Consider the following 20766-nt stretch of genomic DNA (forward strand, 5'->3'; position numbering starts at 1 on the left):
TAGGACTCTGTGTACCCAGAAATGTTAGTAATGTAACCTAAAGAAAACCACTACTGCAGGAATTTGGTAATGATATCACTAGCCTCTAGTGGGGCCTGGCTCGTCTTCACCAGACTGACTCAAAACATGGAGCACAGGGGAGTCTACAATACAAAGCAAGTATATCATGTTTAGCAAGCAGCACAGGAAATGTGAGCTGTCAGAGCACGACTCCTTTACCAGTCACATCAAACTCTATTACTCCAAGCTCCACATCACATCGATATCATCTTGGAATAATATGTTTGAACCGCATCACACTCCTATTTTAACCTCATTCGAGTTAGTTGCCCGCACTGCTCTCTATGGATCTCCCTCCTCCTGAAGCCTGACTCAACCCACTACTTTTAGGAGCGCAGTGCGCACCGTTAAACCATTCTCAGGTAGTTGGACAGCCCAGTGAATTAATGTTTTCCTGCAAACATGCATCTGCAAGTTAAATGGCAACTAAGGCTGATAACATTACTGTAGAACTGGTCACAAAAACATCTTTTTAACACCCTTAAGTCTCAAGACTGGGATAATAAAATGTTCATAAAAAGTAAGTTATCAGTTCAAAAATCATACATAATTGGTAATGCTGTGAAAAGGTAAACCTTTTATACAGATCTTGCCTCACTTACCCCAGTGCCTCACCAAAGTCGACCATCGCCTCAAAGGCAGCCATCGAAGCCTTGTCGCTATCCTTTATTCCTCCTCGCTTTGCCTGAGTACAAAATGGAAGAACAGATGAAAGCAGCGCCCTCCTCTTACCACAATGATAAAACTAGAGTTCGTAAAACACCACAAGAGATACAACTAGAGTGTTACCCAACTCTAAAAGGAGGACCCTCATCTGACAAGACCAACATGTCCTACCACCCAAACTTGAGAGAAACGCAGGACACACAAATTAAGGAAGATCCCATGGCCCTCATATCCACAAGCGAGTCTCAGGGTTCCCACTGTAAGGAATAAGGGCCTCTATCTAACCACCAGGGATAAACCTATGGACCACTTCAAAACACGAGAGGCTTTAAAATGCATATCTTTGTCAGGTAGGAGTACAGACAATGACACTCTTACTGTAAGTGTGCTGCTATTAACTGAGATGAAAATCAGAGGCCGCGCAATCAAATGTGAAAGATAACGCTAGAAGAAACTGGAAAAATATCTACCATAGAAAAACAAACCACCCCAGAATTCTTCTACAAACTTCAAAGACCACCTGAAGTCATTTAAGCAACAGAGTTAGGATTACTTAAATCAGATGGGGCTCCATCTTGGAATTCCTCCCTCTATTTACCTTGAAGGGAATTTGTATCCCCTTTCCCTTTTTCTCCACCTTTTTATGTATATAAATTGTGGCAATTGCAAAATATGGCAATCAGGTTAGTTTACACCCAACAAAAATTTGATTGGGTCTCCGAGGTTCTCTAGGGCCTGCATTGCCTTTCAGTAACCTGAAGATACAAGGTAAAGGCCCTCCGATTCCCTGGCTGGGCGTTTCATGGCGAGGTAAAGATAAACTCCAGCAATACAACCCTCATGTGCCTTTCTCGTTTCTTTAGCAGACATCCTGTCAAGATGCCTTTTGGTGCACGTGCTCTGACAAACAATATACTGTGCGATCTGGAATGGGTTTTCTTTGTTTTTTACGTTTTAGCTTCTGTGTTCAGAGAGAAACTCAACCATCTGCTGGCTACCAAGAGAGAGCTAGGATACCCAAGCTACCACTTTGTGCTTGCCAAACTCTCTCTATTTTGACGGGAGATTTACCCAAATTCTTTCAGTGTGGAGCAACTATCTCAATGACTGAGGGGCCATCATGAACCTCAAACTTGGAGTGACAGTAAAGAAAATAGTAGTGTACGTGTGGGGAAGGGGATCCCTCAGTAGTTTGGGGTGAGCAGATGAGTCACACATGCATGCTGGACTGCAGTGGCCACTGACCTGCTTGGGGCATGGCAGTGTAGCACATTGGCATTTATATCCAGTAAAATACTGTGTTAAACACACACTGTTGAGATCTATTGTTTCAAATTAGTCTGGGTGTGAAATTCCGCTCAGCTCCCATAGTACTCCCCACTCCGAAAGTGCACGGTGTTCCGAAAAACGCAGAACTGTGCTTTTTCCTCGCATACCAACGTTAAGTTGTGACTGCAAGCAAGGAAAATATTACTCTAGACCACCTCCCTGCAAGATTTCTCTATGCGGGCAGTCGTGGATGGCCGCTACCGCTCACGTTGAGAAACCTTCCGTTTGCATTGAGGAAGCTGCCGCTGAAGTAGAACATCTACTTTAGTGACCGAAAGAAGCAGCACCCTCTTGCACTGCACATGGTGCCATTCGCACTGATTTTCCAGCACGGGACAAACACCCAATGCTAAAAATCAGCATGAATGGTGTGATTTAACACACACCGCCACTTGCGGAACTCTGAGTAGAGTGGTGAAGTTTTTTTTGGTCACTTCTCCACGAACTCGCCCTGGGCCTAGTTCAAATCTTGACAGGGCTTATAGAGTCATTTATGCGCTTGAGGCTAGGTAACAGCTGCACCTGCTAATTAGGGCATTACAAAAAGAAAAATGTTACAAGTACACTGAAAGACATTTTTACAACAACTCACCTGGCTCTTTGCAGTATCTTTCTTGATCAGGAAGCTGACTTGGTCCCGGTCGCACCGGGAGTAGTAAAGTCGGCACCAAGAAGGCTTCCCGTCTCTACCAGCTCTTCCAGACTCTTGGTAATAGCCAGCCATTGACTTAGCTAGATTCCAATGAGCTACAAATCTAATACAGTACAATAAAAGGGACAATGTGATAAGGGGTCAGAGTCAACAATGTAGCACATGCCTCATTCTGGCAACCAGATGAAAACTGTCATGACTACAGTCACTTACCGGACATTGGCCTTGTCCACGCCCATGCCGAAGCTGATGGTAGCTACTATAACTGGTACTACTTGCTCCATCCACTCACTCTGAATTAAAGCTCTGAGATTTCCATTTAGTCCTGCCAGCGGGGATAAATATAAACAGAACTGAATTATTTATAATCTCTCCTTGCAATGCCTACTGCCTCCAGTACCATACAACAGCCAGTACTAACATGAACAACCATCTATTCGAGGCATGTGTGCTGTAGATACACATGCTTTGCATACTCCTGCCCTGCCATCTAGTTTTGGGTACGGATGTTTGCAAGTTGTTTTTCTTCAAAGAAGTCTTTTCCGATCACGAGGTAAGGTGACTGACTCCCCTTTTCGGTGATAGTGCGCATGGGCATCAACTCCATTGTTTTCTTTCCGCCATCAGGTGCGGACGTATATTGCAGCGCTCAGATTCAAAACCGTTAATCAGGATCCCGTTGGTGCACAATTTACTCTACCCTCATTGGTATGGTGCGTGTCGAATTTCAGAAAACTTTCATTATCCAGTCGGAAAACTCTAACCGCGGCCTTCGGGCCAAGCTAGTTTCCCTCTAATTCCACTCAAAAATCCATTTTCGAGTCTTCTGACAACGGAACGGACAGCAATTCAATTTTGTCCTTGGTGCCATTCCAAATACCCATGCACCGACCTTCATAAAGTCTGTAACCTCGGTCTTTCCCCGGATCATAAATAAGACTACTGTAACACTTGTCGGTCGTTCCGATCCAAAAAGACTCTGCCGGACCATCGAGCTCGACGAAGAGAGATGCAGCGGCAGAGTATCTAGGACACCCACAATATCTTCAGAGAAGATATCGAAAACGAAGAAATAGAAGCATCAGCAACAGAAGAGGAGGAAACTTTCTCTGGCCAGGAACCCGATTCAGAGTTGGAGATCGAACTAGAGTCCGACAATGTTCCACCAGGACGGGGTGCCATGAGTACCAAAGCCCATTTGTCCACCAAACTTGCTTCCACCAAACAAAAGCCTGTTGGACCACCACTGCATCAGGCCATGGTAGACATTGAAGCTCTGATTCCAATGCCCCACCATCCGGCTCGGCACCAAAACAGCAAGTCAAGCCTTCCGGCTCGGATTTGAGCCGAGATGACACCCTTTCGATTCTGAAACATGCAGGATCAAAAGATAAAAGATAGACCCAGTTCAGCACCGAAACGTTTGTCACCAAAACAAAGATGCTCCTCTAAAGCCACCGCAGCCTATTCTAGAAAGCATGACACAAAAAAACAAAACAAAAAAAAATCCATATATGCCCTGACAATGGGCACATTACAACTAAGCCAGTAATACCATCTTCCAAACAAAAAATAGACAATGAATATAAAATCCCTCTTAAAAAGGATAAGGACATGGCTACTAGCCCTATTAACATTCCTCAAACCCCTCCACCTTCTTCACCAGTACCTATTATACCAGCTTCAGAACCTCTACACATCGCAGGTATAGGAGATGACGATGACACGTATGATAGGCCACCACCAGATCCATGGGATAACTATAATATAGATCAGTCAGTCAGTCAGTGACACTTATAAAGCGCGCTACATACCCGTAGGGTCTCAAGGCGCTGGGGGGGGGGGGGGGGGGGGGGTGCCGCTACTGCTCGAACAGCCAGGTCTTCAGCTTCTTCCTGAAGGAGAGGTGGTCTTGGGTCAGGCGCAGGTCGGTCGGGAGGGAGTTCCAGGTCTTGGCGGCCAGGTAGGAGAAGGACCTTCCTCCTGTAGTCGTTTTTCGGATGCGGGGGACGGCGGCGAGGGCGTGGTTGGCTGATCGGAGGTGGCGTTTGGGAGCGTAGAAGTTGACTCGGCTGTTGAGGTAGCTCGGGCCTTGGTCGTGTAGGGCTTTGTGTGCGTGGGTGAGGAGGCGGAAGGTGATTCTTTTGTTGACGGGGAGCCAGTGAAGGTCTCTCAGATGTCCGGAGATGTGGCTGGTTCGCGGGATGTCGAGGATGAGTCTGGCTGAGGCGTTCTGGATCCGCTGGAGTCTCTTCTGGAGCTTGGCGGTGGTACCGGCGTAGAGGGCGTTGCCGTAGTCCAGTCGGCTGGTGACGAGGGCCTGGGTGACGGTCTTCCTGGTCTCGGTGGGGATCCACCAGAAGATCTTCCGTAGCATGCGTAGGATGTTGAAGCACGCCGAGGAGACGTTGTTGACTTGCCTGGTCATGGAGAGGGAGGGGTCCAGGATGAAGCCCAGGTTGCGTGCATGGTCTGTCGGTTTGGGTGCGGTGCCCAGGGCGGGAGGCCACCAGGAGTCGTCCCAGGCGGAGGGTGAGGAGCCCAGGATGAGGACCTCCGTCTTGTCCGAGTTCAGTTTCAGGCGGCTGGTCGTCATCCACTCGGCTACCTCTTTCATCCCTTCGTGTAGGTTGGCTCTGGCGGCGGCGGGGTCGTTGGTCAGGGAGAGGATCAGCTGGGTGTCGTCGGCGTAGGAGATTATGCTGAGGTTGTGTTTGCGTACGATGGCCGCGAGGGGGCTCATGTAGACGTTGAAGAGGGTGGGGCTCAGAGATGATCCTTGGGGGACGCCGCAGATGACTTTGGAGGCCTCTGACTTGTACGGTGGTAGGCGGACTATCTATGTTCTTCCGTCGAGGAAGGAGATGATCCATTCCAGCGCCTTGTCCTGGATTCCGATGTTGCTGAGGCGCCGTACTAGGGTGCGGTGGCAGACCGTGTCGAATGCCGCGGAGAGGTCTAGGAGGATGAGGGCCGCTGTTTCTCCATTGTCCATCAGGGCTCGGATGTCATCGGTGGCGGCGATGAGGGCGGTCTCGGTGCTGTGGTTGGCTCGGAAGCCGGACTGTGAGGGGTCGAGGGATCCGTTCGTCTCGAGGAAGGCGGCCATCTGCTTGTTGACGGTCTTCTCGATGACTTTGGCTGGAAACGGGAGGAGCGAGATGGGGCGGTAATTCTTGAGGTCGGTGGGGTCCACTGTTGGTTTCTTGAGTAGAGCGCTGAGTTCGGCGTGTTTCCAGCTCTCAGGGAAGATGGTGGTGTCGAAGGATGTGTTGATGATGTCTCGCAGGTGGGGTGCGATGACAGCGTCGGCCTTGTTGAAGACGTGGTGAGGGCAGGGGTCGGTTGGTGATCCGGAGTGGATGGAGTTCATCGTGCGGATGGTGTCTTCGGTGCTGATCGGGGTCCAGGCGTGGAGGGTGGTGGTGGGGGGTGGTTGCTCGGTCATGGTGTGCGTTGGTTGGTTGTTGAAGCTGTTGTGTATGTCCGCGATCTTGTTGTGGAAGTATGAAGCGAGGGAGTTGCAGAGGTCTTGCGATGGGGTGATGTCGTTGTTTCCTGCGCTGGGGTTGGAGAGCTCTTTCACGATGTTGAAGAGTTCCTTGCAGTTGTGTGCGTTGTTGTCCAGCCGGTCCTTGAATGCTGTTTTCTTGGCGGCGCGGATCAGCTGGTGGTGTTTCCGGGTGGCAAGTTTGAAGGAGGTCCTGTTGTCCGGTGTCGGTTCCCTTCTCCAGACTTTCTCGAGGGCTCGGCAATTCTTCTTGGAGCTCTTGAGTTCGTCGGTGAACCATGGGGCCTTCTTGCTGCCGGGTCTGCTAGGCGGGGTCCTCAGTGGGGCGAGTTCGTCCGCGCAGTTGCTGATCCACTTCGTGAGGTTGTCGGCGGCCTGGCTGGGGTTCGCTGAGCTGGCAGGGGGGTGCTGGCTCAGGGAGGTGGCGAGCTGGTCTGCTGTGATCTTGTTCCAGCTTCTGCGGGCGGCCTGTTGCTGGTGTTGGTGGCTCGTCGTTCTCTTGAAGGTGAAGTGGACGCAGCTGTGGTCCGTCCATTGAAGCTCTGTGGCGTGGCTGAAGTCGATGTCTGGGCTGGAGGAGAAGACTGCGTCGAGTGTGTGTCCGGCGAGGTGGGTGGGGGTGGACACCAGTTGCTTGAGTCCCAGGTTGGCGAGGTTGTCGAGCAGGGTGCTGGTGTTGCGGTCGCTGTTGTTCTCCAGATGGAAGTTGACACAGATGCAGACACAGATCTAGATCTATATCCGGCTAAGCCTTCCCCTCCTGATGATAATACTGCATATCAAGAGTTAATTGCTAGGGCAGTGACTTTACGTAAGGAAGCCATAGAAGAGTATTTTCTGTTTGAAACTTTAGGAAACACAAGGAGAACATCACAGTCATTGCCTATGTGAACGGGTATGATGCGACATGCAATCGATATTTTTAAAGATCCAGTTAGGGCACGTATCATAACACCTAGGGTGGACAAAAAATATAAACCCCCACCATCTGACCCAGTTTTTATTAAGGGCCAGTGGCCTTTGGATTCTTTAGTGGCCTCTAATGCCCATAAAAGGACAAACTCACAAACCTCAGGGGTGGCACGACCTTCAGATAAAGAATCAAAACTAATAGATGCCTCAGGGGAAAAGAGTAGCTGCTCAATCAGCCAACCATTGGCGTACAGCCAATACACAAGGTCTGTTGGCTGGATGCAATAGGGCCCACTGGAACGAAATAGAAGATTTATTACAATATCTCCCAGAAGAACACAAGAGAAGAGGGCAGGAACTGGTACAAGAAGGAAAACTTATTTTCAATTCTTCTATTAGGTGTGCGTTAGATGCTGCGGATACTACAGCCAGAGGAGTAAACACCAGTATTCTTCTAAGAAGACACGCGTGGCTAAGAATCTCTGGTTTTAATACAGAAGTTCAACAACCTATCCTTAATGCCCCTGTTGATAAAAAACACCTCTTCGGGCCTCAAGTGGACCAATCACGTGAGAAAATGAAGAAGGATACAGAGGTGACAAAGTCTATGGGAGCGTTACAGTCTCCTTCTAACAGAGGCTTCTTTCGCCGCTCATTTCATAGAAGAGGCTCCAAAAGTAATATCACGGATACGGCGGCATCTTGATACAAGACCCAAACACAATTCTCCCCTGCTAGAGGATTTTATAAAGTTGGATATAGAGGATTTTTTTTAAAGGAAGAGGTAGAGGCACACCAACAAGTTCCTCTCCATCCCCTAACAAATAGTTACTTCATATCCCTTCCCCCCGATTATTTTTCTCCCGTCGGGGGAAGACTGCAACAATTTATTTCCATTTGGCAGTCTTTAACATCAGACAAATGGCCATTGGGCATTATCCAACATGGTTATTGCCTGGAGTTCACAAACAACACTCCCAATATTCCACCTCGTACTCACAAACTCTCTTTACAGCACCAACATCTAATCAAACAAGAGGTATGGGCTCTTCTACAAAAAGGAGCTATAGAACCAGTTTCACTGCAACATCAAGTGTTAAGGGTGTATTCACTCTATTTCCTAGTTCCCAAAAAGAATGGTTCTTTAAGGCAAATCTTAGATCTCAGGCCATTAAACCTGTTGATATTATCAGAACACTTCCATATGGTCACACTTCAACAAGTGCCTCCACTTTTACAACAAGGTGACTTTATGTCAACACTGGATCTAAAGTACGCAAACTTTCACATTTCCATTCACCCAGCACATTGCAAATACCTCAGATTTGTCATAGGACAAAAACACTATTAGTTCAAACTACTACCATTCAGAGTAACAACTGCACCCAGAGTGTTTTATCAAATGCCTAGCAGTAGCAGCAGCTCATCTACAAAGACAGCAAATTAATATCTTCCCATGTCAGGACGATAGGCTCATAAAAGCCAACACACTCAAATGACAATGAACCTTGTACATCAGTTGGGATTTACAATCCATGCACAAAAATCCCATCTTCAACCCTCACAAATGCAACCTTATCTAGGAGCTATTCTAAACACTCAAATAGCTCCAGCATATTGCAATAAAGCCAAGATAAACAATTTTCAAACACTGCTACTACACTTCCAAGACAACCAGTATCTCCTAGTCGGGACCTTTATGCAATTACATGGGCTGATGGCATCATGCATTGCAATAGTGCCTAATGCAAGACTAAATATGTGTTTTCTTCAGGAATGCTTAGCACGTCTGTGGAATCAATCACATGGTCAGTTAAAAGATCTAGACACGTCGCACTCATCAGTCTTTGCAGTGGTGGAACACACAAAATCTATCAAAAAGGCGGGCGTTTATCGACCCTAATCCACACATCGTGCTCACAACAGACACACCTCTCACAGGGTAGGGTGTACATTTACAACATTTAACAGTTCAGGGTCTTTGGACCACCAAACAATAAAACCTTAACATCAACTACCTACAGCTGCAAGCAGTTAGTTCAGCTGGCGTTAAAAGCATTTCTACATAACCTATTAGGGAAAGTGACAATATGACAACAATCTACTATCTACAAAAACAGAGTGGCGGGAGGGGGGGATAGACCCTCACTTTACAACTGTCACGCCTTTCTCAGAACATTTGGCCGTGGGGGCGGTTCATCACAAGATTCAACTATAAGCAGAACATCTTCCAGGAACAGATGACTTTTCTGACCTCTTCAGCAGGATGCGGCAACAATTCCACGAGTGGGAACTCCACCCCCAAGTGCTCCTTCCCTAGTTCCAAAAATGGGGACTTCCAAAAATAGATCTCTTTGCGACAGCAGAGAACTCAAAATGCCCAGACTTTGCCTCCAGGTTCCTACACATTCTATCCAAAGGCAATGTCCTATGGATGAACTGGTCAGGGAAATTTGCTCAAGCTTTTCCGCCTCTCCCTCTCCTTCCATTTCTAGTTCGGAAGCTCAGCCAGACATCCCTCACACAAATTCTAGTGGCTTCCACATGGGTTTGTCAACCACGTTACTAGAACTAACAGTAATCCTACACCAGAAGCTTCACCCCAATCCAAACCTTCTCACACAGAACCATGGAGAAATCAGACATCCAAATCCAAAGGAGCTCAACTTAGCGATTTGGCTCTTGAAATCAATTAATTTGGAAACCCGAACCTACCGTCAGATTGTATGACAATTCTGAAAGAAGCAAGAAAACCTACCACTAGGAAATGTTATGCAGCAAAATAGAAAAGGTTTGTTATATATTGTAATAAAAACACAGTTGATCCACTGGATGCATTTATACAAAATATTATTGGTTATCTTTTGCATCTACAACGAGCAAGCTTAGCCTATACATCTATTAGACTACATCTTGCAGCAGTAGCTGCTTATCTTCAAAATAAACAACATTTATCCTTATTCAAAGTTCCAGTAATTAAAGCCTTTGTGGAAGGCCTTAGTAGAACAATACCACCCAGGGTACCACCTGCACCTGTCTGGAACCTTAACATTGTTCTAACAAGGCTTATGGGTCCAACTTTTAAACCATTACACAATTGGTCACTACAATTTATTTCGTGGAAGGTTGCCTTTCTAATTCCTATAACTTCACTAAAACATGTTGGTGGGCTACAGGCATTAACCTTAGAAGAACCCTTCTTTCAACTTCCTAAAGATAGAGTGGTTCTTCGTACTAACACAAAATTCCTTCAAAAGGTGGCCTCTTCTTTTCATATTAACCAATCAGTTGACCTGTGTTATTCCCTCAACCTGATTCAGTAGCAGAAAGAGCTATGCATACACTTGTTGTCAAAATAGCACTATTATATTATATTGATAGGACAAAAGATGTTCGCAAAACAAAACAATTTTGTTGCCTTTGCTTCACCTCAAAAAGGAAATCCTATCTCTAAATCGAGTATTTCTAGATGGATTGTCAAATTTATTCAGACTTGTTATGTTAAGGCTAAAAGAACTTTAACTATACCTCCTTGAGCACATTCTACTCGCAAAATAGAAGCATCTATGGCCTTTTTGGGTAACATTCCCATAGCGGACATATGTAAGGCAGCTAAATGGCCTACACCACACACATTTATGAAACATTATTGTGTGGATGTATTAGCACGTCATCAAGCTAATGTAAGACAAGCAGTGCTAAAAACACTTTTCAAACACCTCCAACACCCACTGGTTAGCCACTGCTTTGAGAGAATACTGCTATACAGACTATGCTAATCACGTGTATATACAGCACACATACCTCAAATGGATTATATTACTTAACATGTAAGCATCTGTTCTTGGCATGTAGCGCTGTAGATTCACATGCGTCTTCCCCCCACCCCCCTCGTCTAGGACACCGGTGGTTGTTGCAGTTGTTATTACTTACGTTACATACACATGCACATCTCTATACTACACTTACTTACTCCATTCTCACCCTCTTGCAGGAAAACAATCTAACAATGGAGTCGAAGCCCATGTGCACTATCACCGAAAGGAGGAGTCACTTACCTTGTGACTGGAAAAGACTTCTTCAAAGAAAAATAACTTGCAAACATCCAGACCAAACACTAGGTGGCAGGAGTATTTGAATCTACAGCTCTACATGCCAAGAACAGATGCTTACAGAGTAGATAACAATCTATACCATGTCCCCTCAATAGTATTATTTAGAATATACTTAACCACCATCCAGAAATCTCCTACACTACTCGGTCAACCATCTTCAACACAATTCACCAAGACACAGTCATCGAGAACCAAACTTACTAAGACTCTCACTTACAGCCACCATCTAGAACCGGACGATGACATACCAAAAAACAAAATCCTCCTTCAACCATCAAGTATTCATTTCATTTATGTTTGAAGTTTGGTAAAGCACCGTTATGTCTTCTTCTGAACGCGTTAGAGTGCCTTGCTATAGTTGCTACTGTCTAAACATAATTTAACAGACACATAAAAAGGCTTTTTAACATTTGGTTCAGTGTTATTGTGCAAAGGTCCCGGAACTGGTCATTCTATAAATTGAGCTTGGTATTTAGTGTTGATACAGTAGGTAGGTGAAAGGGAACATATTAAAAATGTGTGTAAAAAGGGGTGAGCGCGTGGATGAGATGCGTGATCATGAAATTATCCATAACTCAAACTGCCGAGACCACTTCCTCAGCCTTCATTGAAGCCCAACCACAAGGCACTAAGGAGCATATAATCCACTATGATTACTATGACAGCTGTCATTGATAACTCAACTTAACTCAACACCTCCATATTCTTCATCAATGACCCAACTGTGGAGCATGCACAAATGATATAATCCACTAGCATTCCTTAAACAATTTTTGTCCAGGTTCCAAACGAATAAGACTACACCTAAAACTTTCATAGTAGAGTCAAACAGTATTACAACCCATGAGATGTCCTCTCAACCATAAATCCAATTTCATTCCAAATCACCACTCTATCAACAATCACTTAAGCTTCAACCTGCCATGAACCCTCCCTCAAGCAGCACTAAATATGCAGCCAGCACACATCCATCCACAATCATCAATTATGGAGGAAATCACTCTGCTTTCCAATCATTGTCACCTCAAACTCTAGGGACCCTCCACTCTACCCATTTTCACCTAGGTGTCAACCAGTCCTGCTCCCTTCTTGTCATCATCTAATAACCAACCCACACTACCTTCTTGAACCATCACAGTTAATACTACCTGTGTGAGACCGCATCAGTGAGTTAAACTATGAGCCCATGGCTTACCTGCATGGTAGGCCTTGGCTTTCACACCTCTTTGTGACAGCTGCACTGCTACCTCCTCGCAGGCATCTCGTGTCCTGCAGTACACAATACCACAACCGCCAAAACCCTGCAGAGAAAAAGAGAGAAGAAACTGCTCAGTATTCACACCACAGGCTCACAAAACAGCCTTCGGGTAGCACACAATCGATACTTAAGCAACTGTTTATGAATTACCACAATAGACACAACACGGACAGACATTTCTCTTACACACACACACACACACACACACACACATACGGTGAAAAACATTACTAGGCGATAGGAGAAAGAATTGTGGCAATTCAAGTCAAATGATTTCATGATTGTTTTTTGACTGAAAAAGGACCATTTTCCCCTGCTATGGAGAGACATTACATTAAAATGAACAGAGGGTCTCCCCTCGCTGGTGAGCACTTCAGAAAGGCATTATAGAATCATTATATTAGTTTAACAAAACACTGGCAACAACACTGTACAGCACTATTTTCTTTGAACATTAGCTGTCTGCATACATAAAATATTTGCAGACTCAAACAACTTAGCGCATTGTATATCTACAATGACTAATTTCGAAATGTCCTGATTAAAAAAAAAGAAAAAAACTTACTTGCAGCAAAAACGTAAAACTGAGATAAAATAAACAGTAGGGCGGCGGGGGCAGGGACTGGAAAGGAGAGGTTGGAGAATAAAAAAAAAGAAAAACCACTTACCTGCCGCTCCTCTCTGCTGCCGACCGCCTTGCTCCTTCTGCTTATCGTGTCTCGGATGTTGGAAGGGGATGGTCCCTCAGCGCACAGACCCCCCACCCAATACAGATGCTGCTCTCACATGAGAGCAGCACCAGGATTGGTCTGAGCAGCCGTGTTTGCCGCCCAGACGGTGCCTAGGAGCCGGGTTGGAGAAGCATAAGTGCGCATGTGTGTTTGGCCGGCCTAGGACGACCGGCCAAACATACATGCGCACTTATATGTGCACAGTACTCCTCCTTGCATGGCCCGGCCCCACCTATCCTGTCGGACGTAATTAAATCTGACAGAGATAAATAAAATGATAATAACAACGTGTTATTATTGTTCTATCATCTGTTGTAGTGCTGGCAGTGGGGCAACGCTCCTCTTCTATTACGGAGGAGGCACCCCTAAAAATAAAGTTAAAGAAAAACATGACAAATGAAAAAAAGCTGAAAAGAACAAGTTCTTTTCCTTTGGTAACACTCTTCCTGATAGATTCTCTATTTAACCACAGATTTTTCCCCTGGTGAATACCCCAGACTGTTTTACGAGATGTTGCTCAGTAATTTCCTTGCTTGCTGGTAGGTGGTGTTGTGAGGCTCTGCGTTGGGTCTGTCCCGCTAGGGAAGGGACGTCGGGAACATATTAAACCATCACCTTCGCACGTCGACATCAGTTTCTTTCTAATATCTACCTGTGCAGTCAGACATGGAGCCAGCATAATTCAAATTTGACAGTGTCCAGCTCTCTAAATGGAACCATTTTAAATGGTGAAAAGAAGCATGCTGCACACAATGGGCAGGAGGGAGGGTCGGAAGGAATTTGCGCTAGATAGAGATTCTACAAGAAAGAGCGCAAACATTTTGAACACTACGTTCTTAGCTGTGGTGAAAAGATCGAGCCAGGGTTTGCCATTGCTGGAAGGCACCCTACACCACCACAGAGTGTATTGACCATTTGTGATCCGGTTCACAACCTTAGCTGAGCTCATCTGCCCTAACATTTAAAAATCCTGCCAGGTTTTGTGCAATCAAGGAAAAGCCTTGATGACCCAACAAGTTGTAGAAGCATACAGCCTCCTGGTGAACAATACACAACCCTAATCGCCCAGCTTGTTACAGTACCACATGGTGGTGGTGGTGTTGTCCGTGAAGACCTGCGCCTGGCCCACTTGATGGTCAGAAGAAAGAATTTCTTCTTTTTAAAACAAATATTTTTATTGAGATTTTCTGGTGCAGTAGCAAAAGAGAAAACCAGATACAATTTCATTGTTCCCTAAAAATAGAAAGGATACAAAAAAAAAACTGTACTGTACAAATTTCAATTCAGAGCAATTATAGAATTAAAAGTGCCGGTCAGATGATAACAGTATACATTCCATAAAAATCATCTTATGACTAAAAGAACCTAAAATGATGTTTAAAAAGGATTCAACAGTTAATGTAAGCATTTGACATACAATAATTTAAAATACCATTATAGCCTTGCTTCCCTCCACTTTTTAAGAGGTGCCCATATTCTTCTACCCATTTCCCGAATTTTTTTGCCCTTCTGTTCATATAGACACGACTCTATATAATGCATGCCCAATAATCTTGCAAGCCACATTTGGAATGAGGGAGCGGTGGTATCTTTCCATCCCGATGAAATGAGGATCCGGAGTACCTCTACTGAAATAAAAACAAAGGCTTCTACATATTTCCCCAGCATCACCTTATCATCCGTGCCTAATAACATCAGGGTAGGGGATAGATCGATTTTATGACCTAGCAGCCCCTCCCAAAATGTTATAATCTCCTTCCAAATATTAACTAACAAATCACATTGGTGAAACATATGTATTAAGTCTGCTGGGCCAGTCTTACATCTGGGACACCTATCGTCCTCCCTGACCCCCCAAGCAAATCGCTTCGCTGGGGTATGATACAGATTGAACAATGTTTTGTAATGCTGGGCCCTCAAATTTGAGGACCGAAATAATTTCTTATTCAGAAGTAGGGCTAGATCCAGATCAACATCAGGATTTACCAACTTAGATGCCAGAGCTGATTCAACCTTCTCCAGATCATCTTGAATTCCCAACAGAAGATGATTATATACTACTCTAATCTTCTTACCCACTTTTTACTCAGAAATCGACCAATGGTTTGCCTGCAGCCAGCGAAATCTTGGGCCTAAGAGCCGACAAGGTTTGTGCAATCTGACCATATAAAAACCAATGGTTCGGAGGGATACCAAACTTCTGCTGAATTACTTCAAACCCCAGTATTTCATCTCTCACCACAATATCTCCCAAAGTCTTAACTCCATACTCCTTCCAAACCAGTGAATTTCTATCAGTACCTAATTGAGGAAAGAGACTAGAATTCCACAAATGGAGGTATGGGTTTATCTTTGAAATATTAAGAAACTTTAGGATCGCCTTCCAGGTCCCCCACGCCCCTTCCAAAATTTTAAGCCGGGCCTCTTATAGTCCCTGCGGTCAACTTCACGCATCAATAAACCAATAGCCTTTCTCCCCTGTAACAACTCAAAAATAGAAGGGGGGCTCTGGATATCCCCATTTTCGACAATCGAGTTGGCATCTGGTTGAAAAAGGATAGCCATTTGTGTCAAAAGGCAGGTCCAATGATAAAGCCTGAGATTTGGCATGGCTAACCCGCCCCTTTCCAGTGGGAGTGACATGAAATTAATAGAGCGTCATACTTTCCCATACTGCCAAATAAACCTTATAAAAATCGATTGCAGACTTTTAATTCATTTCTCCTCAATTAAAAGCGGTATAGCCCGAAATAAATACAAAACTTTGGGAAATTGTCATTTTTAAAATATTTACCCTCCCTATCAGTGAAAGATGTAACACGTCTATTCTTTTCAAATAAGCTTCTATTGTTTTAATGAGTGGAAGATAGTTATCTGCAACAATCTTATCGACTGAGGCATTGACTCTCACCCCTAGGTAAACCGCCGAATCCACAAATCTAGCAGCAGATTTAACAATATTTTTTGTACAGATTATTTGTGTCTTCCCTTCATTTAGTAAGTACCCTGATCGGCTACCAAAGTCCTTTGCCAATTGAGCCAGTGCTGGCATCGCCTACTGAGGATCCCTATTTATAATCACCAGATCGACGGCGTAGGCTAAAAGTTAATTTACAAATCCATTAAGTACCACTGGGCTAATCCGTGGGCCAGAAGAATTTCAATGCCAAGCAAATTGCCTGCAACTCCAACAGACCGATGTGGAGACTGGTTTCTGATGGAGAAGAGTGTCCTCTGATTTCCAACACTCCCAAATGACCACCCCAACGCGGCAACAATACATCAGTTATAACCCTTGGATCTGGGTGGGGTAGGGAGAGGCATCTGCCACTGGTTCAACTGCGGTCCAGCAACCACCACTGCAAATTGTTCTCAATTTCCTCTGACACCTGGATGGAGTTGGATAGGTTTCCATGGTGCGGAACCAACTGAGAATTAAGATCCCACTGCAGAGCAAGCATGTGCCACCTAAGGTGGACCGCCAGCAGGATGCAAGAGGCCAAGAAGTCACAAAGCCCCTCACACTGAGACCCAGGCCAAAGCCTGAAACAGCAGGATCATAACCCAAATGTCCTGGACTCGTTAAGGCTGAGAAAAGGCCCGATAGCACTGCATCAAGGATGGCTCCACTGAATAGGAGTCTCTGAAAATGAGTAAGGTGTGACTTCGGCACATTGATGGAGAAAACCAAGAATGTTAAAAGGTTTGCCGTCGTCAGGAGATGGTTCACGACTGATTGAGGTGAGTCCACCTTCAGCAACCAGTTGCCAAGGTATGAGAATAGTGGTATTCCAAACATCCAGAGGTTTGCAGTAATCACTACCTTCACTTTTGTGAACACCCAAGGGTGCTGGTGAGGCCAAAGGAGAGTATAGAAAAACTGAAAGCTCCCGTGGCCTACAGGAAACTGCAGGTAACGTCTATGGCACTTCGAGGTTGGATGTGAACAGAGGCACTCTGCAAATCCAAAGCTACCGTCCAGTTGCCTGGATCCTGGGTTAACAAAACTTATGCCAGAGTGGGCATCTCAAACATATTCTTTTTAAGAAAGAAATTCAGAGGGCGGATATCTAAAACAGGACAATGCCATGCATAGTTTTGAGGCAACCGAAAGTAACAGGAGTATCAACCAGTCCCGATTTCTAGTGCCTGCTCCTTTTCTATGGCTTCCTTCTCCAAGGGAGTCTGAACTTCCTTTTGTAAAATGGACCAGCGGCGACCGCTCCATTAGAGCGGAGGAGCGCTGCCCCCGCGACCACCAGCAAATAAAACGGGTTTTAAACCTGTTCTATTATAGCTTAATTTAATCTCCTGGACCCGCCCCAGGACTGACGGGTCTTGGGGGCGGGTCCAGGGGATGACACTGCTGGTGGGGGTGAGGGGGGAACTCCATTCACTGCGCATTAGGTGTTTAACTGTATTTATTTATTTTGCCCCCTGACCTCCCTATCCCCTCCACGTTCCTTCTCCAGCCCAGCCCGGCCCACCCTGCCACTTTGGCAGGGGACAGGCCGCTACTGGAATGGACAAGTGGTCATCTGAAAGCCTTTGTGGCATAGGTGGCATGTTTGGAGGGGTGGATAAGAAGGGTAGGGCATAACCACCCTGGAAGATTGGAAGCACCCATCTGAACGATGTGATGCTCCACCCATAGAGGAAATAGCTTAGGCTGCATACAACTGGGTGACGTGCTGCTGAGGCCAAACTAAAGGGGGTTTGCAGCGGGAGTGTGGGGACAGGTTAGATTGGGTACTACGTTGTCCATGAATGCCTTGAGGTGGACGGCCTGATCTCCAACCTCTACTACGATAGGATTAGAAGTCAGGTGATGTTTAGGCAAGTTTTGGCCTTGAAAAGAACAATATTGTTGGGAAACTGCAGCATGGGTGCTGAAAGGCCAAGTGAGAGTGCTGTACCCTTACTGTCTTTAAAGCGCTGCTGGGCCGAGCCCGCCATGTCTGTGAAGAGATGGGTACCATATAATGGCATGTCCATAATTGATGCTTGGACATCACTGGAAAAGCCTGTGGATTTGACCATGTGTGGAGCCAGAGTGCCACACTGGTACCAACTATCCTACCTAAATAGTCAGTAGTGTACAGGCCTGATTATATGACATACTTCATGTAAAAAAGCATGTAAATGAGAGAAGGTCAGTCTGATATGGTGTTTCTATCCAAGCTGTTCAATTCCACTGTATGCCGGACCGTGGCCGTAATTCTTGGCCACCTCAGCCACCCTGCCTCACACACCATTCCTAGAACCCCCCCATCCTGAAATGCAACTGTCAGTAGGCAAGACTCACAGGTCAAGGAAAAGAGATACTTTTCAACACAAAACCTTACCTCATATTAACACTTCTTTAACCTCAGGATATGTTCTATGTGCAAGTTGAAATTAAAGACATGCACTGCATTTTCAAACAAACTTAAAACCATTTCCTTAATTTTCAAATAAGTGAAATGGCTCCTGTGTAGTAATCTACAAAAAGTAATAGCGGAGCATTATTCTGCACGATTCGCTGTAGTGCATACATTAGTGAAATGCATGTTTTACTTGCCAACTCTCCCTTGTTTGAAGTAGGTTTCTCTCTCCTGAAAAACATTTGAATAGATTTAACACTGCACCACTACAAACTCATGCATTGCAAAGTCTTGGAAGAGGATTTACTTTCCAGCACGGAGGGTATTTTGCACAGGAAAGGTGCGCTTTTCATTGTAGAAACTGTGCTTTCCACTGCTTTGTACCACTTTGCATCAAGGAGGAGATACACTGTGGTAATGTGGGTATTTCAGCACTATCGTGAACTATGAAAATAGCCATAGAGGACTTTAGGTAAAAGAAACACTTCTTGTGTTTGTCCATCCCCTGGATGATGGATGCATGACTTTTGTCCTTCCACTGTACTAGGTGTTCTATTGGGTGGAGCACTCCATGACAAAGCATGTGTTTTCAGATGTCTTCTTTGAATGCTTCTTTCCACCAGACACACTTTGTGTTCCTCTCTGTCACCTGTGCTTCTCCCACTGCCCCTCTATGTTGCTCTCTCTCGCCTGTTTCTGTGCCCTCTACCTAGGGGCAGCTTCTCTGCAATGGCGGAGGAGCAACGCCCCACTGGCGAAGAACCAGCAGCTGAAAATAAAACAATATGTTATTACTGTTTTACTTTTCAGCTGCTGACTCTGAGCCAGCTCTGTAGGGAGGAGCGGGGCCGGGGCCATGGGAGGGGGAAGGAGGACTGGTTCTTGCACTGTAAGTGCACGTGCGTGTTTGGCCGGCAGTCTCAGGCTGGCCAAACACACATGCGCACTTAGGTTTCTCCAACCCGTCAGTATTGAACAGCCGGCTGGAGAAACAGCATAGACTCCCTGTCCTGAGCAAAGTGTCAAAGCAGCTCGCTCAGGCCAATGCTGTGCTGCTCTCATAGTATGAGAGCAGCACGAGGATTCCAAAGGGAGTCTGATGCTGCCCCAGTGCCTGATGGGACAAAGAGGTAGGAAGAAGACAATCAATGTGCGATGCGAGAGGTGGCCAGTAGCTTCAGGTAAGTCATTTGAAAAATTATTTTAATTATTAACCACCCCATGCTCTCCCACCTGCACTCCCCCCACATCCCCTCCACCCATCCACCGCCCACTTTTTCATTTGGCTGCCACCACTGCCTCTACCTCACCTTCTGTATGGTTTGCCTCCACCTGTGTCCTTTGCGATGCTTCACCTCCCATATCATCTGTGCTTTCACCCGTGCTTCAAAAAAACACTTTTGTGCTACTTATTTTTTTTCTATTTAAAGATCCAACTCGATTAAAAAAAGACAAATTCTCACATCATTTTGTAAAGGCGTGTCTAACCGCCGAAGATGGCGTCAACATAACCAAAGGGCTCCCGGACTGGAGTCCGGACGGATGTATGATGATAGAACACCTACCATCGCAACGCGGTATGTTACATCACGGTTTTGACAACGCAAGTCGTTACATTGACTTCCGCTGGAGGGCGATGAACTTTGGAGTTGGAATAGTAATTCACACTATTTCTGTCTACGTACAGTAGGGAAGTTGTTGGAATAGTAATTCACACTATTCCTTAGTCTAGAGCGCTCTCCAGTGCAAGTCGATGTAACGACTTGCGTTGTTAAAACCACGATGTAACCATATCGCGTTGTAATGGTTTCATGGTAAAGGATGTTTCCCCATCAGATCACACTAGGGACCATCCACCAATAGAGAGGCATGCTGAATATTGCCTACCTCCGGATGGCAACGATGGAGGAGAATGGGGCGGGGGGAATGACCTGTAGCATCTCCCGATAACTCCCTGAGACAGAAATTACCCCATTGGACTTGCCTATGCCTAGACCGGGCCGGCGATCTGCGACCCAGCACAAGAGGACTGCACTGAATATTGCGCGGAACATAAGCCGGCAGTTTGTACTGCTGCTAACAACAATCCCGCGCATCCGGACGGTAACCTACTTGGTGCAGCTGCGGGAGCATTGGATGGGCAACTGAGCTGATCTGAACATGGCGGCT

At 45.7% G+C, this 20766-nt stretch overlaps 1 protein-coding gene across 3 annotated transcripts in view; it reads right to left on the reverse strand.

The window, feature by feature from the left end:
• Nucleotides 1-20766, reverse strand: part of RECQL5 (RecQ like helicase 5) — a 912465-nt gene that overhangs the window by 494867 nt on the left and 396832 nt on the right. For all 3 annotated transcript variants that reach the window (XM_078654534.1, XM_078654536.1, XM_078654535.1), the window contains 4 exons: nt 12441-12546; nt 2921-3032; nt 2648-2810; nt 663-745 (listed from right to left, as the gene is read on the reverse strand). In XM_078654534.1, coding sequence (XP_078510660.1) covers nt 663-745; nt 2648-2810; nt 2921-3032; nt 12441-12546 — 464 coding nt within the window. The remainder of the gene's footprint in view (nt 1-662; nt 746-2647; nt 2811-2920; nt 3033-12440; nt 12547-20766) is intronic.

Source organism: Lissotriton helveticus, chromosome 7 (assembly GCF_964261635.1).
Source record: "Lissotriton helveticus chromosome 7, aLisHel1.1, whole genome shotgun sequence".
NCBI lineage: Eukaryota > Metazoa > Chordata > Amphibia > Caudata > Salamandridae > Lissotriton > Lissotriton helveticus.